The sequence below is a fragment of the Lithobates pipiens genome, unplaced genomic scaffold (genome assembly GCF_037356315.1).
Source record: "Lithobates pipiens isolate NorthernLeopardFrog02 unplaced genomic scaffold, aLitPip1_a1.2 Scaffold_1, whole genome shotgun sequence".
NCBI classification, from domain to species: domain Eukaryota; kingdom Metazoa; phylum Chordata; class Amphibia; order Anura; family Ranidae; genus Lithobates; species Lithobates pipiens.
Window position 1 is genome coordinate 210,828,479 of NW_027507685.1, and position 25,918 is coordinate 210,854,396.

Genomic DNA, 25,918 nt, shown 5'->3' on the forward strand with positions numbered 1-25,918 from the left:
ACCAAACTCCAACACACCCTACCTGTCCTCAGTGGTCAAATGATAGTTGGAATGTTGTCAAACTTCATCTCACAAATAAATACAGCGGTTCGTGGTTTAGAGTCTGTACAGAGATTATTTTCACAATGGCGGTGAATGTCGCAGCAACACTTCTCATCGCTTCTGGAGTCACTCTCCTGATTTATCTCATTAAATGGTGGTTGGATATAAAGAAGAAAGACTTGCCACCAGGACCCACCCCCCTGCCGTTTCTGGGGAATATTGTGCAGATTAGTACCACTGAATTGCCACAGTCTCTGGTGAAGGTAAGAGTAATTACACTGAATATTCTAAAACAATGAACTCTTCTTGTATTCTAGAAAGAAATCTCTCAAAATGTCAAGAAAAGATGCAATCTAAGCTGCTACCTTTTCCAGTCTAATGCTGTGTACACATGCTTGAAATTTCCAACAACAAATGTTCGATGGGAGCTTGTTGTTGGAAATTCCGACCGTGTCGTGTGTAGGCTCCATCGGACATTTGTTGTCGGAATTTCCGACATTAAAAGTTTAAGAGCTGGTTCTGAAATTTTCTGACAATAAAATCCGTTTGAGCCAATATCCGTCGGAAATAAATTCAGGATTTTGTTGTTGGAATGTCCGATCGTGTATACGCAGCATATGATTCACATTTATATCAAATTGATGGTGAAATAATCAGAAATAATCAGAATAAGTAGAAAGCGTTCCCAAAACTTAAAGTGGTTCTAAACTAAAAAATATATATAATTCACTAAAAAATGCCCTGCTACCTGTTCTCCCCATGTCCTTCCTTATACACTTACCTGACTCCTCTCACTGCACCAGCATTATCCAAGCTACAGCACCACTCTTCCCTCTTCCTGGTCTCACAGAAGACACTGAGGACAGCTATAGACTTGTCATTACAAAAGCCCTCTTTTGGTGGACATTGAAGGGTTGAGAGGTCCTGAAAGTTCGACAGCTTACCCATAGTAACCAATTACTACATTTGTCAGTATGGTGTCTGGGCATTTTCACCTTTACTATTATCAGTTTATCATAAACTAATACAAAACCTTGCAAGCAATGCTATATAATAGTAAAATCCCATATTCCCATAAAATGTGCGTAGTACATACAATTGTGCTCAAAAGTTTGCATACCCTGGCAGAAATTCTGAAAATTTGGCATTAATATTGAAAATATGACTAAACATGCCAACAAAAAAACTGTCTTTTTTAATTTAGTATTGGGTATTAGGAGCCCGGCACATTGATTTATTTGGTTTAGATTATCAGTTCACCATTAAGGTGCCATGTTTTAAATATACAACCTGGGAATTTCCCTCTTTAAAAATAACTTAGCTTGTCCAAATAGTTTGGTAACGAATCGAAATTCAGCCGAATTTTGCATCTTTCAGACATTCAGATGCATCCGAATGTCCAAATAAAAAAATAACGAATAACAACGAATACGAAAGAAATATAACGAATGAATTCAAATGAATTCGACATGATTTGGTAATTCTTTAAAGATCTAATGAAACAAAAGGTCAGCTCAAAGTAAATCTTACAGCCCAATCAGCTAATTAATTTTGTGCCGGAGGATGGATTACATGGAAGTGCATTCCTGAGAACCGAGTTAGAATGGTGTTGTATTGTATTTGAGCCGAGGAGAAAAGACGTCATTGTGTGTGTTAAAAAATTCAATAAACAAACGACTTTACAAACTACGAATCATTATCACGAATGTCTATACATACATAAATAGCGAATTTCAACGAATACGAATGAATGAATTCGATACTCTACGAATAATAACGAATTATCCGAAAACGTATTAACGTAACATAACGAATATAACAGAACGGAATTATGTATTTTACGAATGACAACGAATCGAAACTAAACAAAATTTTCCGTTGTGCACAAGTCTAAAAATAACCCATAATAGATGATATATGCTGCTCACACTAATGTCATCAGGACAGTTCGTCGTTAGAAGCACATTTGGTTAAATTCTTTCAGTCCCAGCTTGTCTTTAAAATGTCCAATTCTGTTTAAAAACTGAAATCTCTATCAACAGCTTGGTGAAAAGTATGGACCTGTGTATACCATCTACCTGGGCAACAATCGAGCGGTCATGTTGATTGGCTATGATGCTGTGAAGGAGGCTCTGGTTGATCACAATGATGTGTTCAGTGAGAGAGGGGATATGGATGCAATAAAATTCTTCTTTAAGGAATTTGGTAAGATCCTAAAAACAAAATAATTATCCTTAATTGGTGTCATATTTTTGCATTAGAGACTATCTGTAATCATTATAATGTAAACATGGGATCAAAGCTGTTAAAAGTGCACTCTAATCAAATGTAAACACTTAACATGGAAGCACACACAGGGTACCCAACTTTCCACAAAAATCGGATGTTCTTGTGTGGCAACATGCTTACAGTGGCTTTTTGTTGGGGGGGGGGTTTGTGGGAGAAGGGGGGGGGGGGTCATAAGATCATATGCCAAAACACAGGTGGGCCCTATAATTATGAAACAAATGTCTCCCTGGAAATGAAAGGCAGAGAGTCATCTCCCTGTTCTTGATTAGGCAGAAATCTAATGGGTCAAGTGCATACACAGTCCACTAATTATGAGTAGCAAGTGTGACTGATTATTATTAGTTGTGTACTGAGGAGTGCCTATTATAAACAATTGCACACTTAATTGAGTTATAGATAACATGTTTGTGGGGATGTGGCTTCCCCCTTCTTCAAGGCTTAAGCAGAGTTTTGTGGTTAGATACAGGTTAAACACAACGTAATAAGCTGGCTTGGGTCTGAATTTCCATTGACTGTCGCTGATTCTGCTAGCCAGCACAAGTCAAAGCAAATCCAGTTCATCCCAAATCAGATTATTATTGTTGGCATTGGCTGCATACTACATTCCAAATCCTAACTCATAAAGGCTGTTAATGAAATGCACCTCACTACACAGTCAGTAATTATCCATGGGATAGACAACATCCAACATCACTATCAGAAGCGTAACAGCCTAGGACTAGAGATGAGCCTGATGTTTGCCATTTGCCAAATACTGAATATTATGGGACATTTGTGGGAAATTCTAACGCCCGCGGAAGGCGTTATAATGAACGGTGAGACCGTCAATGTACTGCGAGATCGCAGTGCATTGACGGCTGCTGATTGGCCAAAGTATGCACCTGACCTGCATGCTTTGGCCAATCACAGCATGCTCTGCTGTGAGAGCCATGATTGGCCAAAGACAGGGTGCCTTTGACCAATCAAGGCTCAGGGGGCTGAGTCCACGCCCTACACTATATAAGGCTGTTTACATGGCAGCGGTATATAGTTTTATGAATGAGAGCAGCAAAATTACGTTTGTAAAGGAAAACGTGTCATTTAAAACTTCTCGTGGCTGTAATGTATTGCTGGATCCCGGCAATATAGATAAATATCATTAAAAAAAAAAACACATGCCCCCCCCCCCCCCCAGTCCATTACCAGTCCCTTTGGGTCTGGTATGGATATTAAGGGGAACCCTGTGCCAAAATGTAAAAAAAAAATTGTCTACTGTAATTTTTACCATTTTGACACTTTTTTTGGTGAATGAGTAGGGGTACAATGTACCCGATACCCATTCACATGGGGGGGCAGGATCTGGGGGTCCCCTTGTTAAAGGGGCTTCCAGATTCCGATAAACCCACAGACCCCCACAACCACCGAGCAAGGGTTGTGGGGATGAGGCCCTTGACCCCAAAAGACCCTCCCCATGTTGAGGACATGTGGCCTGGTACGGTTCAGGAGGGGGGCTGCTCTCTCATCCCCTCCTTTTCCTACGGCCTGCCAAGTTATGTGCTTGGATAAGGGTCTGGTATGGATTTTGGTAGGGCCCCAATGCCATTTTATAAAAATTTTGGTGCAAGGTTCCCCTTAATACCCATACCAGACCTGAAGGACCTGGTATGGATTTTTGGGGGGCGGCAAAGGGCCTGGTAATGGACTAGGGGGACCTATGCCATTTTTTTAAAATGATTTTTATCTATATTGCCGGGATCCGACAATTCATTACAGCCGCAAGCAGTTTTAAATGAAAATTTTTCCTTTAGAAATGTAATTTTGCTGTGGTACTGTTCTAAACAAAGATGCGCTACTTTACAGGCAGACTAAGGACACCCCTATGCACGATATGTAACCACTTCAATACTGGGCACTTTCACCCCCTTCCTTCCCAGGCCAATTTTCATCTTTCAGCACTCTTGTACTTTCAGTAAGAATTGCGTGATCATGCAACACTGTACCCAAATTACATTTTTATCATTTTGTTCACACAAATAGAGCTTTCTTTTGGTGGTATTTATTCACAAATCAGTTTTAAATTTTTTGGTGATATAAGCGAAAAAAAGAGCAGAAATTTTGAAAAAAAAATAATTCTAATTTCTATTTTTAAAGAAATCCAATAAAATCAGATTTTGTCATAAATTTAAGCCAAAATTTTAATGGGGTGTTCGACTCATTCCTACCTAGGACCCAAAAATGTTCCTCACATACCATCCTCCCCACAAAGGTGTACGTCATACAAGGTACCTTTTCAACAAGTTTAGGGAGTTTCTTAGGAGATGATTGTTTTTGCTCCCAAAAGAAAACCTATAAATGGCTAATTCACAGTGAAAATTACTTAACCACATGCTGACCGGGCCAGAGCCGAAAAGACGGCTACAGCGTGGTCGGCTTATTCTGGGTGGATGTCCCTGGGGCGTGCACCCGGGAACATCGGTGACTGCCGGGGTGCATCATGGATTGCAGTAAATGCCCACTGATAAAATGACGGAGCATCACTTGTAAACTTGTAACTTGTTCCTCCTCTCTCTGTAACGATTGGTACAGTGAGAGAGGGAGAGATCGTTTGAAGCGCTGTGGGCACTACAGATCCAGCCCACAGTGCTCAGTGCCCATATTCTGCCACTGCCAGTACTGCCACACTCTGCAGTACTCTGCAGCAATACTATGCAATACTCTGCCAATACTATGTAATACTCTGCCAATACTATGTAATACTCTGCCAACACTATGCAATACTATGCAATACTCTGCCAATACTCTGCCAATACTCTGCCAATACTATGCAATACTCGCCAATACTCTGCCAATGCTCACCAATACTCTGCAATACATTTTAACAGAAACAAATAATTCTCAGGCTTTTTTGATTTATAGCGCAAAAAAAAAAAAAAAAAACAGCGGTGATTAAATACCACCAAAAAGGACAAACATTTCATATGGGTACAGTGTTGCATGTCTGAGTAATTGCCATTCAAAGTGTGAGAACACCAAAAGCTGAAAATTGGTCTGGTTAGGAAGGAGATTGAAGTGCCCAGTGGGTAAGTGGTTAAAGAGGAACTGTAGTCCGCTCACATAATTTGTAATAAAAACATATTTGCCATTTTGAAGCTTCTCTCCTATCACTTTGCATATTATGTTATATACACTGTGATTCTGTACTTGCCAAATATGCTCCAGATATTTCCCTCCACTAAGGCTGGCTGCAACCATTATAACTGTGGGCAGCTGAAGCTGCTGCCTGTTCACTTCCTGGATTAACACAGGCACACAGAGGAACACCTCCAGCTCTGCAGCTCTCATTGGCTCTCTTAAGACTCACCCTCCCTCCCTTCCTGGCAAACTCTCATGAGAGTGAGAGAGAGAGAGCTGTGCATGATGTAATAAGCCTAGGCTTTTTACCAGACAGGAAACAGGAAGTGGGCTGTATAAGTTATTTACTGGCAGAAAAAAATATATTTTACTATCCAAAGTTAAAACAACAAGGGCAGACGATTTAATAGCTGGAAAGATGAAAAATGACTGAAGTTCCACTTTAAAGTTCAATTCCAATCCGCTGCAGAGTAAGTCCAATATGATGTATCAGAGTCAACATGAATGACCTATAGCATTCCTTTATAATTACAATGGTAAGTGAGAGCTCTAAGCTGCAAAAACAGCCATCTATTATTTATTATAGATCTGCTGAAGGTGTATTGAAGTGTTTATTCATTTTCAGCAGACACCCTTAAAGTGGTTGTAAACTCAGAAAAAAAAAACCCTGCAAGGCAAAGGCATAATGAGCTAGTATGCATCACATTCTAGCTCATTATGAAATACCTTAGATCGAATCTGTTGCAACAGTCCCTGTACACCGATGTGACTGGCGACATGTCTCCCAGAGTTATTTCCGGATTTCCGGGGTCTCCCGCACTCTGATTGGCCAGAGCCGCAATGACCTCACTTCCGCGCATGCGCACAGGAGCCGCCAGTCACGGCACGGCTACTAAATAAACGCCACGAGAGGGCCGTTTCTTCAGTGTGCATGTGCCAATGACATTGGCAACTGCAGATACAGTGAATATCTCCTAAACAGTGCAAGTTTAGGAGATACTCAGGGTACCTACAGGTAGGCCTTATTATAAGCTTACCTGTAGGTAAAAGTGGTGTAACAGGGTTTACAACCACTTTAAATTCAATTTTTTTTAATACATTTATATTTACGTCGGAAAAGGGTTTTGTAATCTGACAACCAAAATATTATTATATAGAAAAAGATTACAATTTGATTGAGATCAAACCGGATATTATTCTTATGCATATTTTGTTAAGGAAATGTATTGTATGTCATTAGCTGTCTGCTCCTTGTAATACAGGGTTATTTGGCATCTAACTGATTGTTATTTCCCTATTTTCCTCATAGCATGAATTATGGAAACTGTATATTGTTTGTCTCTAATAATTTAATCCAAGGTCAAAACCTAGACTTGCATATCTGTATTTTGTTATTTGACAGGATTTACCACAGGTCATTTGGGACAAGGCTGCATTAAGAGTTTGTCCAGACTCTGCTAAATACTGTTTATGACCCTACCATGCAATCCCCTTCCTGCCATCTAACGTTCTCTGCTTTCCATCTAACCTTGGGTTGTTTTCTGTCAATTTTGCTGTAAACAAAGTGTGCACTGGGCCAGCCGCTCACCCCCTTCCCCATCCGAGCGAAGCAGACCCGCCCCCGCCCCCAAGCAGAGCTGTCAAAGCTTCCTATTTTGGACACCCCCCCACCTTATCTACATCCCTAATAGGAGGAAACTCTTGTGAAGACAGTGATAACCCACAAGCTCCATGCTAATAGTGTCCCTGAGCAAACAAGCAGGACAAAACTCTGGATAGACTTAAAATCCTATCTTTAATTGAAACACTGCAATTGAAACACCGCAATCAGTGCTTACTCATAGCTATGAGTAAGCGCTGATTGCGGTGCGAAACGCGTCATAATTTTCCTGTACCCTGTTATTCCTTTTGCTGTGGATTTTTTTATTTTGTTTTGATGTGACCCACGTTGTTTCAATTAAAGATGGGATTTCAAGTCTTTTTCCAGTGTGCGGCTATCCAGAGTTTTGTCCTGCTTGTTTGCTCATGGTGTGTGTAATGGTCAGCACCTCATCAATAGGAGACAGAGCTTCATTCCTCGAAGATTACCTTGGAGCGGTGGTTCATCCTTTCTAATAGTGTCCCTGGTGGGATCCATGCAATACAGAGGGAGCTAGTAGGACATTATTTAAAATGTTTGCATTTTAAAGGGTCTTCAATAGCAATATGTATAAAACCTTTCAAATCTTTTAGGGGTCATAATGAGCAATGGAGAGAGATGGAAGACGATGCGTCGATTTTCCCTGACAACACTGAGAAATTTTGGGATGGGGAAGAGGAGTGTGGAGGAGAGAATCCAGGAGGAAGCTCAATGTCTCAGAGATAGATTTATGAAGAGCAAAGGTAGGTGAAGATAATGCTGAATTAGCACAATGGTGACCCTAAACCCTCTCTTACATTGAATAACACAACCTTATTGATCCAAACTGTTTATTATCTAGCATCATCTCTAAAGATCACAACTGCTGTACTGATGTGACAGTATAATCTGATATAGTGATGACTACTTGGATTATATCGCCTGGCATGTGATGTGTCAGAAAAAAAGTCTGGGCACTGATGGGGGCTGTAAAGGGTCATCATTGTATTTTCAGATTTTTTTAGGAATTGACAGCTGCCTCTTAAATTTCAGCAACACACAGTAGGAACTAATTTGCAATGCACGGACTGACTGGCCAAAGTGTTTGCAAGTGCTGGTCAGGTTGAATACTGGCTCGTCAGACACAAACAAGGACTACAGAAAAATGGTGCCTGTCTGCACACTGTCTTAGCATAAAGTGAACTCCGCTTCATTAAAAATGGCTTCAGCTTGGCCTCCCACGAATGAAAGAACCCCAATAACATGTTTCACTCAGCAGGGGCTTAATTATGGAGGCCTATACAATTATATCTGAAAAACATAAGCAAACCTAATGGAAAGCCATATTAGTTAACAATGTACAGTATATTACTAAAACATTTCAAATAACTATTTCTGCTGTGCTATATTTAAGCTTTAACCTTACCTAAGACTTGCAAGGTTGTATAGGCTCCTCTCCTGTACTGACATTACTTTTTCTGATTTCACATTACATTGTGAAGCTGCCGCAATTCAAATAGACCCCACCACATTTTTCGGGTGGAGGATGACCTCATCTGTCACTTTCCTCCCCAGACTTACTGCCCCTGCTGGCCCCCATTGTTTCATTGGATTTCAGTTCTTGTGAGGATTTTGAATCAAATGTGGGCAAAAACTAGGGCAATCTGCATGCAAACACATGCAGTGATCTTTTCAGGAAAGCTATATACAACAACCTGCTGTCCCCTTCCACTCACCAAGGTCTACCTGCATGACACAAAGAAGCACAGAGACCTAATGATAACAAGTCTAAAATGAGGTATGAAATGAACACAGAAAGATTTTATTTATTTTAAAAATGTTTAAAATGTCATTATCCTGTTGACAAAGGGACAAGGAGGCATCGGGGAAGGTAAAATATAAGCCCAATAAACTTTAGCTTTAAATAAAAAGGATGTGAGAATTACAAAAATTCCCCAAAAAAACGGAATAGTATGCATCAAAGAACTTCTTTTTGGTGGGTAGATAGGATTATATAAGTAGATTAAGAAGAAACAGGTAGCTACAATGTCCACTAATGCAAGTATAAAGACAATCCTAAACAAATATTGACTTTATTGGTACCACCAGGGCACATACAACATAATATAAAATATCCAAACTTCATTTGTCTAAAGCAATGGACAATAAATAGAACAGTAAATAAACTCCCCTTAGTATATTGCATATACCAAAAGCCAGAAGGTGTATAAAATCAGCACTGCAAATACTGAATTGAATGGCTATAGGGAGTATTCACAGTTTCTCAACATGTTTTGTGGGGAGAACTACTTCCTCAGGAGGATGGAAGTATCACAACAGTAAGAATTATACAATTGTGGTCTAGACTACCAAAGAACACCCATAAGAAGTAGTAGGCACCTCAGGCCCTGTACATGTTTAATTTATAAATGTGGAGAGAGGAAAGGGGGATTTTTACAGTGCTTTAATGCAAATTCAATACATAAGATATAATAAAAAAAAATGTTTCTTAAGATACAATTAAAATATTGCACATAGTGTAATAACCAAAAATGTACATAGACAAGTTATACATGAGAAGGTCCTGAAGGCAAAAAGTAAGGTACTTGCAGCACTTTATCCCAACATGTTTCGCAGTAGCTTCTTCAGGGGATGTGCAAGCTGATGACAAATATTGTTAAGAGGAAAAGGAAATGAATGACATTCGATATAAAGTTTAGATAAATACATACAATGAGTTATACAATGTGTAAAGTGCTTTCCATGTGAAGATTCTAAAAGAAGCGCTTACCCTCTGCTAACTGAGCCCCCAGAAGCACAGAAAACCAGCCACTAAGTATGGAAAAATGTGTATGACCCTACGCCCACAGTTGGCCGCTCAACAGAGGGGGGCATAGGAGAAATATAAGCCAGGCACTATTTAGTTTAACAAGTGCATGGAGGGTTTCTGTGTCCACACTTGGCAATTCAACATACATCGGTAAGCCATATTCCCATGGGGGGGGGGGGCGAGGGATCCTTCTCCCATCTGACTATGTCTATTTCTCTCTCCCACAACATACCATGGTTCTTGGATACATGTTACTGTTGTTATTCAGTCTGTACCTGTTAAGTGTATGTCTAAATCTGTTTCATACACAATGTCATTTTCAAATGTATATCAGTAGTATTTCAAAATAAACATTAAAAATTAAACTTTGTGCCAGTGCTAAAGTTATATGAGAATCAGCAGCAGACCTGAGGTAGTAAACAAGCGCAGTCAATACAGGCTTAAGTCTTTAACTGGAGAAGCGGAAATACAGGAGTGCAGGAACTAAGACATACTGATGCCTTGAACCAAATAAAACTGATACCGCTCAAATGTTCCAACATTTTATCCCAGTCCACTGGTCGCAATGTTTGAAGGTGCTGGTCAGATCAAACACATTGTGGACTACAACAGAATGGCACTCGTTCACACACTGCCTAGGCCTATAGTGAGCTACTCTTAGTTAAAATGGCTTCTGCTTGGTCTTCTACCCATAGGAGAACCCACCTAACAAGCCCCAATAGGGGCTTAATTGCAGAGGCATGTAGCTTATGCATAAGCTGTGTGTAGACCGGCACCATTCTGTTGTAATACTGAAGCCTTGGTTTAGGAAATTAACTTATTTCTCAGATGGCAGATATTGGCCTGACCTGGGTGGAGATAGATGGTGTAGCTGCTATAGCAATCAACAGGTAGAGTCTATCCATACCTATACCTCTAAGCCCTTGTACACACGGTCGGAAATTCCGTCTGAATGTGTCCTATTGGACCGTTTTGTCGGATATTCCGACTGTGTGTGGTATGCATCGGACTGTTTCCGTTGGACCAAATTTTCCAACTTGCTGGAAATATTTTCCGACAAACTGCTCTGATCGGACCTACTCTGATCATGTGTAGAGAATTCCGATCGGACAAAGTGCCACGCATGCTCAGATCAAATTCCTACATCAAAGCTATTGGCTACTAGCCTGAACGTAGTCCCATCGTGACGAAATTGCGTCATCATGTTCTGAAAGATCGGATTTTCCGACAACTTTGTCCGACCGTGTGTATGCAACAGTTTCGGACAAGATCCGCTGGACAAAATCCAATGGACAAAATCCGACAGATTTGGTTGTCGGAATCTCCGACCGTGTGTACAGGGGCTAAGTCTTATGGATTGGAGACGGCTGCAGTACAAGGTGAGAAAGATTATATTCTGACAGAACTACGCAGAGTTGCATATCAGCTTTGTCGAATTATTAAATGAGTAAAGGCTGTCCACATAGCAAAGTCAATTTTCATCTAGCCTCATCTCATTTTTAAGCTATGTAAAAATACATTTTGCAAAGTAAACACTTAAAGCTCTACTCCTTTAGTAAATCAATCCCAACATGTTTATGCTGGACTTTCATGTAATCTTTTAGTATTTACCCAAGGTTGAAATTGTTTTCTAAATTCTTGATATTGATCTCGGGCACAAAAATTCTCAATGATTCTGCTTGTGTAATAACAGATAAACCAATAAACCCGACTCATCTGCTGAGACTGGCTGTCTCCAATGTCATCTGCTCCATTGTATTTGGGGAAAGATTTGATTACGAAGACAAGAAGTTCATGAGCCTTTTGACAGTTATTCAGGAATTTGTGATCCTGTTGAACTCCCGATCAGGCCAGGTAAATGCATATATTGTACAAGTGTATGTGTATACACACTATGCTTATTTTACAGCAATGCCATATTCTATAAATACAGGAGAAACATAAAAAAAAACTTTATGCAGGTAGTGATGTGGAAATTAATCCCAGGTTCCTAGTGCTGCAATGTGCTTCAGTGAGTTCTTCATTTACCTTTTAAAGCATACAGTATCTGAACCCAAAAACAACTGAAGCTTACCAGTTCTTACATGTGGTGGCTGCATTTATTTCCTTTTTTAGGCTAAGAACATTTTCAGCAAGTAGAGAAACAACAGATGTTCTTGCCAGAAATGCAATGTCCTCGTCACCTTCAGTGAGCTGAAAATAATTTTTCTTTTGTCATCTACTAATCACATCAATCCACCATGTAATGGAGGTGAACATGTTTAACATCCAACCTGTTTGACAACTGTGGCTTCTTCCATAAAAAAAAGTCAGAGTGATATGGATGGAAAAATGAATGTAGCCAACTTGGTATATGAAGCAGTGGCCGCTGGTGTTTTTTTGGGGGGGAGGTGGCGAACACCTCTCCACCCCCCCTGCTGTTTGCCGGTCGGTCCATCACTTACCCCATCTAGGCAGGTAGCGGGTGGCGGGTGGCGGGTAATGTGCAGCGCCTCTGTGTCCTCTCCTCCATCTGCTCCATTGGATTCCAGCGTGCGGCTCCTCCCCTCCTCTCTCCTAGGCTTCCAATAGAATTGCCTCTCCTTTCGGCCAGTCGGGTGATGGGTCTTATATCCGCTTCCTGATTGGCCGTGAGGAAGACCAATGTTAGAATAGCAAATATTCATTCACTATTCTAACACACCTGGGTAGGCTGTGAGCGCATTCTCTGCACCTGGAAGTCTACCCTATTTTGAAGTGTTCTAGAACCTTTGGCTCTAATAAGTGCTTCAAAAAACACCCAAGCCACTGTAATTCATGGGCCCGGTGTCCTGCAAGGGGCAGGACACATGGATAGGAGGGGCGGCGGCATGGATAAGGGAAGCAGTGTCCATGCACCCTTAATGGGTGTGCCTCCCCCGATAGGAAGTGTGGATTACCAGAAAAGGTAGTAAGATGGGAAAAAGAAAATAGTGCAATAGCTACATCTAAGGACTGGTAAGCTGTGATACATAACATTTTTGTGTTTGTGTTTAGGTTAGGGTGAACAGTTGTCAGGATACAGTCACCAACTTTAGGGGACTGTCCCCAGAAAAAAATGTCCCCAATTTTGTCCACTGTTTAAATGAATGTGTCCACGATTTCTGTCCAGCTTTAATAATGATATCCCCAGCCTACAGTGTATTCAGTCTTAGCAACATTTCTGTGATTGGCCTGGAGCAGGAGGAGGGAGGGGAGGAGTGTGTCTGCTTTCAGCTTTGTCCAGTGTTACTGATGATGTCACATGCCAATATCATGACAATACATGGTTCCTCCCCTTTTGGCTTGTATAGACTTTTCCGGGAGGAAGGGATATGGATCATTTGCTGCCCTGTACATGGGTTTCTGTTTTCAATAGGACCCGGTATGAATGTATAAACTTCAGTCTTATACACACAAAAGACATTTGAGTCCCAGCACTGGTTGGAGAAAAATTTAAAAGGATAGCAATAGGTCAGCAATAGACGGAAAAATTCTGAATATCTGAGACTTGTTTTGGTAAAGTTCAGTATCTTTACAGTGTAAGGGAGATGTATTGCTCATTTTTTACCACCTCAATTAAAACTTTGTTTCAGATTTTTAATCTGCTCCCAAACTTAATGAGATGTGTCCCTGGCCCCCACCAGAAGCTTTTTTCACTTTTTGAAAAGCTTACAGAGTTTGTGGTAGAAATGGTAGATTCCCACAAGAAGACATTGGATGAGAATAGCCCTCGTGACTTCATAGATTGTTTCCTCATAAAAATGGAAGAGGTGAGTGTGATTTTTAATTCTTGGTCTAGAATCTAATTACTTTTTAATGCATGGAATGCTTTAACATGTTTTTTCAGCTTTTACTGCATGCCTTGTATGAAGTACAAAAGTGCCAATCAATAACATATTGCAACGTTTATATGTAATATCTCTGTTGTACATTCTAGGGTAGTTTACTGCAGTAAAAGCAATTTCTGGCCAGCAGCAAACTAATATTGATTAATATTTTGTTAGAGTTATAGTAAAAGGATCATGATTAGTCCAATGTCTCTGCCCTAATGGCAGCTATCCAATCTGCTGGGAAGAGGTGAGAAGCTGGAGGGGGTTCTTTTAATTCTGACACTCCACCAATGAGCAGAAAAAAATAAAGACCAGTATGAGCCATGGTAGGAGCCTGGTTTAGGATTAGTGGGGACTTACTTGTATTGTGGTAACCTTATGTCCAATTTGTTTGCTAAAATGACTTTGAAAATATTTTTCAGGAAAAGAACAACCCAAAAACAGAATTTCATAGGGAGAATTTGCAAGGAGTAGTTATGGACCTGTTCTTTGCCGGGACTGAGACTACAAGTGTAACATTGAGATATGCATTCTTGATCCTACTCAAATACCCTGAGATACAAGGTAATGCCATCTTTTCAAATTAAACCTCTCACACTCACCTACTTGATCAATGTAAATATGAAAAGGCTGCAGCACACAACGTTACCAACTTTCTTCAAATCACAAATATCACCAGTGTTATGAAGGAAGGAAAAATCCTGGATGGCCACACACCGCTGAAGGCATCTTTATTGAAATATTAAAATCCAAAAACAGTCATATCGTAGGCATAGAAGACAGGGAAAAACACCTGACGCGTTTCACATCACAAACAGATGCTTAGTCATCGCTGTTTTTTGGATTTTAATCTTTCAATAAAGATGTCTTCAGCGGTGTGTTGCCATCCAGGATTTTTCCTTCCTTCCTAATTTGAGCAGAGCGAGCACCTGCGAGATTGTGTAGGGCGGGTGTCTTCAATAGGTCTGGAGCTTTTGAGCTAACAATTTTTCATCACCAGTGTTATGTTCAAAAGAAATTTCAAAATTGTGAATTTAAATCAAAATAACTATGCTACAAATAAGTGTGCAGATACTGATTTGTAAACACATGTGACTAATATCAATTGAAAATTGTTAAACAAACAAGTTCATAATAATATATGTGTAGTAATAATAGTACATAACCAATGGGTATGATAATGAGTCCCAATGAAAACAAAGTGAAAAAGTTTGTAACCAATCTTCACTCGAAACTCCACTGTGAAATCTAGTGAAATATTTCTAGTTCCTTAAAGTAAATGATGGCTGCTCACCATAAAGTGGAAGTAAACCCTCCTATCGTTTTCAGCCAAGGAAGCTGCCATCTTGGCCTCCCTTTAATCTTTAACTGCCATGAAGCTGCACATGTGATCAGTTATGACACCAGCCATTGGATGGTTTGACAGTTTGGTTGAGAGCACAACCAATGTGACAGTTAACATTTCCGGCATGCCGGGAACGTAACTGTTTTTTTGAACTGTTAGCCCTTGTACACACGGTCGGAGATTCCGTCTGAATGTGTCCGATCAGAGCGTGTTGTCGGATATTCCGACTGTGTGTGGTATGCATCGGACTGTTTCTGTCGGAATATCCGTCGGACCAAATTTTCCAACTTGCCGGAAATATTTTCCGACAAACTGCTCCGATCGGACATACTCCGACCATGTGTAGCCTACTTCAACGGACAAAGTGCCACACATGCTCAGATCAAATTCCTAGACCAAAGCTATTGGTTACTAGCCTGAACGTAGTCCCGTCTAACAAAATAACGTCATCACGTTATGTACAATCGGATTTTCTGACAACTTTGTCCGACCGTGTGTATGCAACAGTTTCGGACAAAATCCGTCGGACAAAATCCAACGGATTTGGTTGTCAGAATGTGTGTGTACAAGGGCTTAGATCGATGGGTTTACTTCAGCTTTAAATTATAGACACTTAAACGATAAGTTCACCTTTTATAATATGTTACATGTTTCACCCATATTCCAGTACCATGTACCTTGTTACAGATTCACCAGATCCCGCATACCATCCCCCCCCCATCCCTCGTTTTGACAGCGAACAGGGGATCTCTTCCACCCAGTCGCATCATTCATTAACAGTGTAATGTGAATGTGAAAACTACAAGTTCCGACATCATTTGTGGCTGTCAGCTTGCAGTTCTCAATGAACTACTGGGGTGCTGTTGAGTGCCTTCCTGTCAAAGTATAACTGCCTGTTCATACAAGGTAGCAGCAGACAGCATACACAGAGGGGTTTATTTACTAAAACTGGAGAGTGCAAAATCTGATGCAGCTGTACACAGAAACCAATCAGCTTCCAGGTTTTATTGTCAAAGTTTAATTGAACAAACTGAAGTTGGAAGCTGATTGGCACTATGCACAGCTGCACCTTATTTTGCACTCTCCATTTTTGGTAAATCAACCCCGCACTGTCTGCAAGAGCCCCACATTGCGACCATGATCTTTACAGGCTTATGGTAAAAAATATAAAAAATACACATTTTTTTGCCCATCAGCAAAAATCATTCTTTTCTGTTCAATAAATGCGTGGATGCAATTCATTTTTCTAAAAAAAACACTTCCTGTGCTGATGTCTAAAAAATACCATCTCAGCATGGGAAGAGTTGCACACAATAGACTTGTAGAGTGTTTTTAAAATCGTAAAGTGTTGACTTTATGATTTAAAAACACTTTACAACTCTACTGTGTGATATCACCCTTTGGGGTTTTTCCATGTTAGTAGGATGTGCTGCATTTTTTAGCGTGTGGCAAAACACAAATTATTTCCAATGTATGAATATCACTGATCTCACATAAATGAATAAATGCACATTTGAAAATATTTAATATTTTTTCATGCTCTTTTTCTGTGTGCTTCAGAGAGGATCCATAAAGAGATCGACAATGTCATAGGCAGTGATCGCTGTCCATCAGTGGAGGACAGAAGTAAGATGCCATATACAGATGCTGTCGTTCATGAAATCCAGAGATTTGCTGATATTGTACCAGGAGGACTACTCCATGCTGCCAGCAAGGACATCAACTTTAAAGGATATCACATTCCAAAGGTACCCTTCTCTGTGTTATCTAGCTACAGTATCTATCTATCTATCTATCTATCTATCTATCTATCTATCTATCTATCTATCTATCTATCTATCTATCTATCTCATACTTGCCAACAGTCCAGATTTTCCCGGGACATTCACAACCGTGCTGGAGTGTCTGTTCCCCCTTAAAAGTTGCATTGCTCCGCCGTCACCCAGCGACACCCAGTGGCGTTGCTAGAGGGGGCAATTGCCGCTGTTCTTTTTTGACATGCTCATGCGGGGGGGGGGGGGGGGGGTAAGGCATAATATAGGTGCAGTGTTCTGGTCAGGTTGGCTGGGTTATGGCCGCAACCCTGCCCCATCCCCAGACTACATGGGGCCCTGAGGACTGGCACATGTGTGCTGTGCTCCCAATCCCAAGTTTGGCTCTTCTCAGCCTACAGCCCTGGCCCCTCATGTAGGAGGTATCGTTCAGGCCGGATACAGCGGAGGTCTCAGCCGGACCATCTGCATCATAACCAGTCGGTCGCAGCAGAGGAGTCAGAGGAAGGAAGGACTTCACATCTTTGTTGTAGAGCTCATCCTGGGAAGAGTCACCCCTCCCCCACCGAGGAGCCGGGGCAAATGAATCAGCCCAGAGAAGGAGGTGAGGTGGGGGAACGGTGCATACTGTGCTGCAAATGCAAAAAATGCAAAATGCAAATGAAAAAAAATTGCATGGACTCTCATTGCAGCTGGAAGTTGGTCTGTACATGTCCTGTATGGTGGCTGCACAGTGCCTGCAACCTCATTCGGGAGGGGGGGGGGGGCTGCACCAATAGTTGCCAACTGTCCCCAGATGCTAAACAGCATTCAAGCAGCTGCTTCCTGTGCTGCTGGGTGGGTTTACAATCACAGGTCCCTAGATGAGCGGCTTAGTAACCAATTGTATTGCTCAGCTAGGTGGGAGGGTAGAGCTGCTGATGAGTTACTCTCCCTCCCGCTGCCTCTTTAGCCAATCAGCACACCTGTGTAACCTGTCTCTTCCACAGTCTGTCACATTTGACTGAAGAGACGATACTGGTGGCTGGAGCCGAGTCTCTGACCATCTCCTGTATCATGTATTCAGTCTCTGACCATTTCTTGTATCATGTCTGCAGTCTCTGACCGTCTCTTGTGTCATGTCTGCAGTCTCTGACCATCTCCTGTGTCATGTCCACAGTCTCTGACCATCTCCTGTAGTATTTCTGCAGTCTCTAACCATCTCTTATATCATGTCTGCAGCCTCTGACCATCTCCTGCATCATGTCCACAGTCTCTGACCAGCTCTTGTATCATGTCTGCAGTCTCTGACCATCTCTTGTATCATGTTTACAGTCTCTGACCATTTCTTGTATCATGCCTGCAGTCTCTGACCATCTCTTGTATTATGTCTGCAGTCTCTGACCATCTCTTGTATCATGTCTGCAGTCTCTGACCATCTCCTGCATCATGTCCTCAGTCTCTGACCATCTCTTGTATCATGTTTACAGTCTCTGACCATTTCTTGTATCATGTCTGCAGTCTCTGACCATCTCTTGTATCATGCCTGCAGTCTCTGACCAGCTCCTGTGTCATGTCCACAGTCTCTGACCATCTCCTGTAGTATGTCTGCAGTCTCTAACCATCTCTTATATCATGTCTGCAGTCTCTGACCATCTCTTATATCATGTCTGCAGTCTCTGACCATCTCCTGCATCATGTCCCCAGTCTCTGACCATCTCTTGTATCATGTCTGCAGTCTCTGACCATCTCTTGTATCATGTTTACAGTCTCTGACCATTTCTTGTATCATGTCTGCAGTCTCTGACCATCTCTTGTATCATGTCTGCAGTCTCTGACCATCTCCTGTGTCATGTCCACAGTCTCTGACCATCTCCTGTAGTATGTCTGCAGTCTCTAACCATCTCTTATATCATGTCTGCAGTCTCTGACCATCTCTTATATCATGTCTGCAGTCTCTGATCATCTCTTGATCCTCCATCCCTCCATCCCTCTTTTCTTATTTCTTTATCCTTCCCTTCCTATCTCTTTTTTTCTTTCTCTCTCCCCCTCTCTTTCTCCCTTTCTCTTTTTCTCTCTTCATCTTTCTCACTTTCTATCTCTCTCCCTCTCTTTCCCTCTTTCTCCCTCTATTCCTTTCTTTCTTCTCCCTCCACCCCTCTTTTGTCTCTGACTCTAACTACACTCCCTTTAAGCCACGTCCAATATTTTGTTAAAACCACGCCCATTTTTCACAGCAGCATGCTGCATTTTTTTCTCTGTGCTAAGCCACAACTACAAATGAATGCCCTGCCCCTAATTAAAATAAGACCCCCACCTGCATGCAAAAAAGTGTCTCTATTTTTTTCCAGAAAGTATCTATCTATCTATCTATCTATCTATCTATCTATCTATCTATCTATCTATCTAGCTACAGTGGGTGAAATAGGTATTTGCTCCCCTGCAGATTGTAAGTTTGCCCACTTACAAAGAAATAAAGGGTCTATCATTTTTTATCATATGTGTATTTTATATGATAGAGACATAATATCGACCAAAAATCCAGAAAAGACATGACTTAGTACTTGGTGGAAAAATCCTTACTGGCAAGCCCAAACACTTCTTGTGACAACTGTCTGAGAGGAATACCCATAATTTGGAGAGACTTTTGCCGCATACACATGATTAGAATTTCCGACAACAAATGTTTGATGGGAGCTTGTGGTCGCAAATTCTGACCGTGTGTAGGCTCCATCGAACATTTGCTGTCAGAATGTCCGACAACAAAAATTTGGGAGCTGGTTCTCAAATTTCCTGATAACAAAACTTGTTGTCAGAAATTGCGATCGTGTGTACACAATTACGACACACAAAATCCAACGCATGCTCGGAATTAAGCAGAAGAGCCGCACTAGCTATTGAACTTCATTTTTCTCGGCTCGCGTTTTGACAACATATTAGCTACTCGTCTTTTACCTTTCTTACCTTCCCTGATAGGGAAGGACCCAGTTGGCTTTATGCCTGGAAGAGAAGCCAGAGACAACACAATCAAAGCCCTGAATGTACACCGTTGGATTATTATTCATAAACAGTAAGGACTCTTCCTAGCACTGGACGCAGAGAAGGCATTTGACAGGCTGGCATGGGACTACCTGGGAGCAGTCTTGAGACATATTGGTCTCCAGGATCGAATGTTCATTGCCATTATGTTCCTCTATACAACTCCAGCCGCCAGAGTTTGTGTAAACGGTCACCTCTCGAATGCCTTCTCCACTAGCGATGGGACAAGACAGTGATGCCCACTTTCCCCAATCCTATTTGTCCTAACCCTTGAACACTTCCTACACTGTCTTCGTGCTAATGAAAATATCAAAGGCATTCCCATTGCTGATCACACTTCTGTTACGTACACGCGATTGGATTTTCCAACAACAAATGTTTGATGGGAGCTTGTTGTCGCAAATTCTGACCATGTGTAGGCTCCATCAAAACATTTGCTGTCAGAATGTCCGACAACAAAAATTTGAGAGCTGGTTCTCAAATTTTCCGACAACAAAATTTGTTGTCGGAAATTCCGATCATTTGTACACAATTCCGACACACAAATTTCAATGCATGCTCGGAATCAAGCAGAAGAGCCGCACTGGCTATTGAACTTATTTTCTCGGCTCATCGAAGGACTTATATGTCACCGCGTTCTTGACAACATTTGTGCGACCATGTGTATGCAGGTTTGAGCCAACATCCGTCGGAAAAAAATCTAGGATTTTGTTATCGGAATGTCCAAGCGTGTGTACGGGGCATTTGACTCTCTTCTTGTTGTATCTCAAGGCAGATTTAAAGGGAAACCTCCCAAGGGACACAGTCAGCGAAATAAAGACTCTAGATATAGAATAATTTAAGAGATTAAAGGTATATGTGTCAAGATAATTTTAGAATAAAGTGGTTGTAAACATCAGACATGAATATGAACAAAGCATTTCCCTCTATAGTGTGTACTTGTCTTAATTAAGAGCACTGAGTGTCCTTTCTGCCTGCTGCTTTGTTCCTCTGCTTTCAGCATGAATCACTGCTGACAGGTTTTTCTGACACCAAGAGAAAAAAGGTGACATGGGGGGGACCTCCAGTACACAGCCTGTGACTGACAGCTTCAGCTCTGTTCCTGTGTGCTGTGTGAATTTAGGTGTGTCCCGTCCCTCCAATCAGCACTCAGAGCTCTCCTCACAGAGCTCTGCAGAGTGTAATTTCAGCTCACTTGTTTCTGAAAGCTCAGACAAGCTTTATAAATTCTCCACCTTGAAATGATGTAGAGAAGATAGAACTGCAGATAAACAGGTACAACTTATGTAGGAGAATGTATTTCTTCTCTGTGTATCACCTGAGGCCAGTCACTTCACTGGGCATATGCAATGGGTTAAACAGCCACTTTAAAGAGGAAGTAAACCCTGATGGGTTTACTTCCTCTTTGATTCCCTGCAATGGACTACTATGCATCGCATAGTAGTCCATTATGTGTCACTTACCTGACACAGGAGCCAGCAAAGTCACCGCTTTCCCCTTGTGTATGGAGCCTCCATCTTCTCGGTGGGTCTCGCTGCTCCGGGGCTGTCATTCGACGAAGCCGTCGCGATTACGTCACTCCCACGCATGCGAATGGGAGGCGCCACTCGCGGCATATCACCGTTGACAGCGGCGCGCTTAGTGCGCCTGCGCGCCGCCTGTGTAGGTTTAGGAGATATTTCTTGGACCTACAGGTAAGCCTTAATCTAGGCTTACCTGTAGGTCAAAGTGGTTTGTAAGGGTTTACAATCACTTTAAGGTACATTTTTTTCATTAGTAAGCCTCTCATTTGCTTACTCTGATTTCGCTGCACACTGTATGCTTCTCACAATGTACATTAGAAACTGCAGAAAGTCAGGTAGAGCCTGCTTCATTTCCTGGTTGGAGGCATCAAGCAGCATCTAGCACTTGCCTCTCCAGCTTTACTGTCCCTGGCCCACCCCTTTCATTCATTGGATTTCAGCTATTTCAGTTGTTGAGGCTCAGTTTCACATGTGGGTTTTACCTAGAGAAAAAGAAAAAAACTAAATAGCAGTGACGCACTAAAAGCTCTAACAGAATAAATACCGATACCTTAAATTGACAAATATAAAGATACAAAAAATATATTCATATATTCATTTCATGGTCCCAAAACATAAAAGTCCACACACTTAAATTCTTCTATCAGTAAGATTCTCAACACATATGAGATAATATTCACAAGGTGCTCTCCCAAAACTGTGTGCCTATATTGATCATCACCTTCATCAATGGACCCACAGAAAAGATTTATAAGCACATTTTCCATCAAGTTCAAGGTATACTGTAGGTACAGTTCCTTGAAAAAGTATTTATACCCCTTGACATTTTCCACATTTTGTCATGTTACAACCAAAAACATAAATTTATTTTATTAGGATTTAATATGATAGACCAACATACAGTGGCACATAATTGTGAAGTGAAAGGAAAATAATAAATGGTTTTCAAACTTTTTTTTACAAATAAATATGTGAAAAGTGTGGCATGCATGTGTATTCAATACTTTGTAGATCCAGCTTTTGCTGGTATGTCTCTACCAGCATTGCACATTTAGAGATTGCCATTTTTGGCCATTCTTCTTTGCAAAATAGCTCAACCTCTGTCAGATTGGATGGAGAGTGTCTGTGAACAGCAATTTTCCAATCTTGCCACAGATTCTCAATTGGATTTAGGTCTGGACTTTGACTGGGCCATTCTAACACATGAATACGCTTTGATCTAAACCATTTCATTGTATCTCTGGCTGTTTGTTTAGGGTCATTGTCCTGCTGGAAGGTGAACCTATGCCCCAATCTTAAGTCTTTTGGAGACTCTAAGCCCTTGTACACACGGTCGGAGATTCCGACAGAATGTGTCCTATCGGACCGTTTTGTCGGATAATCCGACTGTGTGTGGTCTCCATCGGACTGTTTCCATCGGAGTATCCGACGGACCAAGTTTTCCAACTTGTCCGTAAAATTTTCCGACAAAATGCTCCGATCGGACGTACTCCGAACATGTGTAGTCTTCTCCGACGGACAAAGTGCCACGCATGCTCAGATCAAATTCCTAGACCAAAGCTATTGGCTACTAGCCTGAACATAGTCCCGTCGTAACGTAATAATGTCATCACGTTATGTACAATCGGATTTTCCGACAACTTTGTCCGACCGTGTGTATGCAACAGTTTCGGACAAAATCCGTCGGACAAAATCCAACGGATTTGGTTGTCAGAATGTCCAACCGTGTGTACAAGGGCTAACAGGTTTTCTTCTAAAATTGCCCTGTATTTGGCTCCCCATAAACTCTGACCAGCTTCCTATCCCTGCTGAAGAAAAGCATCCCCACAACATGATGCTTCCAATACCATGTTTCATGGTGGGGATGGTGAGTTCAGGGTGATGTGCAGTGTTAGTTTTCCGCCATGCATAGCATTTTAGACATGTGCGATTCGTTTTGTACGAATCTCAAATTCGTACAAATTTCCCTAAATTCGTACGTTCGGGAGGATCCGAAATATGAATTGTCCGAATGAATCGTCCGAATTTTGTACAAAATACAAACTTTTGTTTACGAATCCCCAGGAGGAAGTCAGCACAGCACAGGGATGGAGGGAGCCCCTCATCTAACGAAAATTCGTATTTCGGATAGGAAATTCTTTAACGGAATTTCGTATTTCGGATAAAAACAACCTTCCATCAGCATCGACTGCTGTCATATTGAGGTATATTTTTGCATTTAAATTCATTGTAAAGAACGTTCGTACAAGTTAACGAACCTAACGACAATTCATATTTTGTATGAATTGAAATAGAATTTCGGGCACGAAATACGAAGTACGAATTAATTTTAATACGAACCGTAACGGAACAGAACGAAACAAATTTATTGACGGCGCCCATGTCTATAGCGTTTTTCTTTTAGGCCAAAAAGTTCATTTTGGTCTCATCTAACCAGAGCACCTGCTTTAACATGTTTGCTGTATCGCTCATATGGCTTTATGAAAACTGCAAACGGGACTTCTTATGGCTTTCTTTTTGGCACTCTTCCATAAAGGCCAGATTTGTGGAGTGCACTACTAATAGTTGTCCTGTGGACAGATTCTCCCACCTGAGCTGTGGATCTCTGCATCTCCTCCAGAGTTACCATGGGCGTCTTGGCTGCTTCACTGATTAATGCTCATTTTGCCCGGCCTGTCAGTTTAGGTGGAAGGCTACGTCTTGGTAGATTTGCAGTTGTGCCATATGCCTTCCATTTTCGGATGATGGATTGAACAGTGCTCCGTAAGATGTTCAAAGCTTGAGATATTTTTTTTATAACCTAACCCTGCTTTAAAAGTCTCCACAATGTTATCCCTGACCTGTCGGGTGTTTTCCTAGATTTTAGTTAGGGGTATCAGAGTACAGGGGGTTGAATACAAATGCATGGCACACTTTTCACATATTTATTTGTAAACAAATTTGAAAGCCATTTATTGCTTTCCTTCCACTTCACAATTATGTGCCACTTTTTGTTGGTCTATCACAGGGATATGCAATTAGCGGACCTCCAGCTGTTCCAGAACTAAAAGTCCCATGAGGCATAGTAAGACTCTGACAGCCACAAGCATGACACCCAGAGGCAGAGGCATGATGGGACTTGAAATTTTGCAACAGCTGGGGGTCCGCTAATTGCATATTCCTGGTCTATCACATAAAATCCCAATAAAATACATTTATGTTTTTGGTTGTAACATGACAAAATGTGGAAAATTTCAAGGGATATGAATAGTTTTTCAAGGCACTGTATTTATTCTGTTCCAGTTATTAGCACTGCACTGCAATTTTTCTTTGACTTTTGAACTTTGTTGTGCTAACCTCCCAGTGCTTACTAGCTTTAATTATTTATGGTATTGGGGTTAGACATAGTTGTGTATTCAGTTTTTCTTGTATTATACTTACCTAGAGCAGCCTGCATGCAAATACAGTCTGCCTGGCAATCCCCACTTCTTTCAAAGTAGTTAAGTATAGCCAATAGCTTGGGGAAAGTGGGATTTAGCAAACAACTTGGGTCAGGGGTTAGTGGTGGTTTTATAATGGATGATCCACTAAGGGCACTGGCCAGGAAGATTCCCCGAGCACATATGTCCGTCATCAGTGACCCCTTGTCTCATGGGTCTCAAGTGTTGGATAGGGTCCTCCTATTGGCTAACCCTGGAACCACTGAGTAGAAAAGTCCTGAGACAAAGGTTATTTGGGACTCCTGATCAGGCCTAGGACTGTCGTAAAGTGGAACCTGGGTGTGCATGAAGAGTTCACTGACCCTGAAAAGCTGTACCGTGAGCTGCAGTCTGCATTCCTTCTAGGCCTTAAACATGCTTTCTTCTTTTTACTACTATAGTACTTTTTTGTAATTCTTTACCACTACCTTGTTTTTTTGCCTGCATCTTTCTCCAATTAACCAATTTAATTCTTTAATTTTAGGGAACTGTGGTTATTCCAGTCCTAACTTCAGTCTTGAAGGACCCCAAACAGTTCAAAAACCCTTACAAATTTGACCCTGGACATTTCCTCAATGAGAATGGCACCTTTAAGAAGAATGATGCCTTCATGCCATTTTCAGCAGGTACCATCTTATAGTTAATTACAAGTATAGCTAATGGTTTTTGAATAGACAGTGGGTTTTTATTTAAACCATGGTTGTGTTCTGGAACATAGGCTCAATTTACAAAGCTAACACATCAGGATAAGAAACTTTATTTTCAAAAAGTGACAGTTGTGTTTTCTCTCTTATTTCCCAGGAAAACGTATGTGTATGGGCGAGGGTCTGGCTCGCATGGAACTCTTTCTCTTTTTTACAACCATTCTGCAACGATTTACTCTGACACCCACCATGGACAGAAAGTACATAGAAATTACACCAGAGCCCAAGAGCAATGCTTCTAGACCTTGTGACTATGAGATGTTGGTTGTACCTCGCTGAAAGACCATTGTATACTTTGATGTTATTGGATATCTTGTTCCTGTTTTAAGAACACCGATCACTTTACAGTTTGTAAATAATAAAGCAATATTTTGTGGA

At 41.2% G+C, this 25,918-nt stretch overlaps 1 protein-coding gene across 1 annotated transcript; it reads left to right on the forward strand.

Annotated features, from left to right (window-relative positions):
* LOC143982607 (cytochrome P450 2G1-like) lies at positions 1 to 25,918 on the forward strand. Its single transcript, XM_077481494.1, has 9 exons — positions 1 to 305; positions 2,085 to 2,247; positions 7,675 to 7,824; positions 11,584 to 11,744; positions 13,484 to 13,660; positions 14,143 to 14,284; positions 16,626 to 16,813; positions 25,321 to 25,462; positions 25,638 to 25,918. The coding sequence occupies exons 1-9, from the start codon at positions 126 to 128 to the stop codon at positions 25,817 to 25,819; spliced, it is 1,485 nt and encodes a 494-aa protein (XP_077337620.1). The 5' UTR covers positions 1 to 125; the 3' UTR covers positions 25,820 to 25,918.

Coding starts and splice junctions, on each gene's coding strand:
- LOC143982607 (XM_077481494.1), top strand. CDS start 126: ATGGCGGTGAATGTCGCAGCAACACTTCTCATCGCTTCTGGAGTCACT. Junction 7,825..11,583: donor TAGATTTATGAAGAGCAAAG/GTAGGTGAAGAT, acceptor GTGTAATAACAG/ATAAACCAATAAACCCGACT. Junction 13,661..14,142: donor TCCTCATAAAAATGGAAGAG/GTGAGTGTGATT, acceptor AATATTTTTCAG/GAAAAGAACAACCCAAAAAC.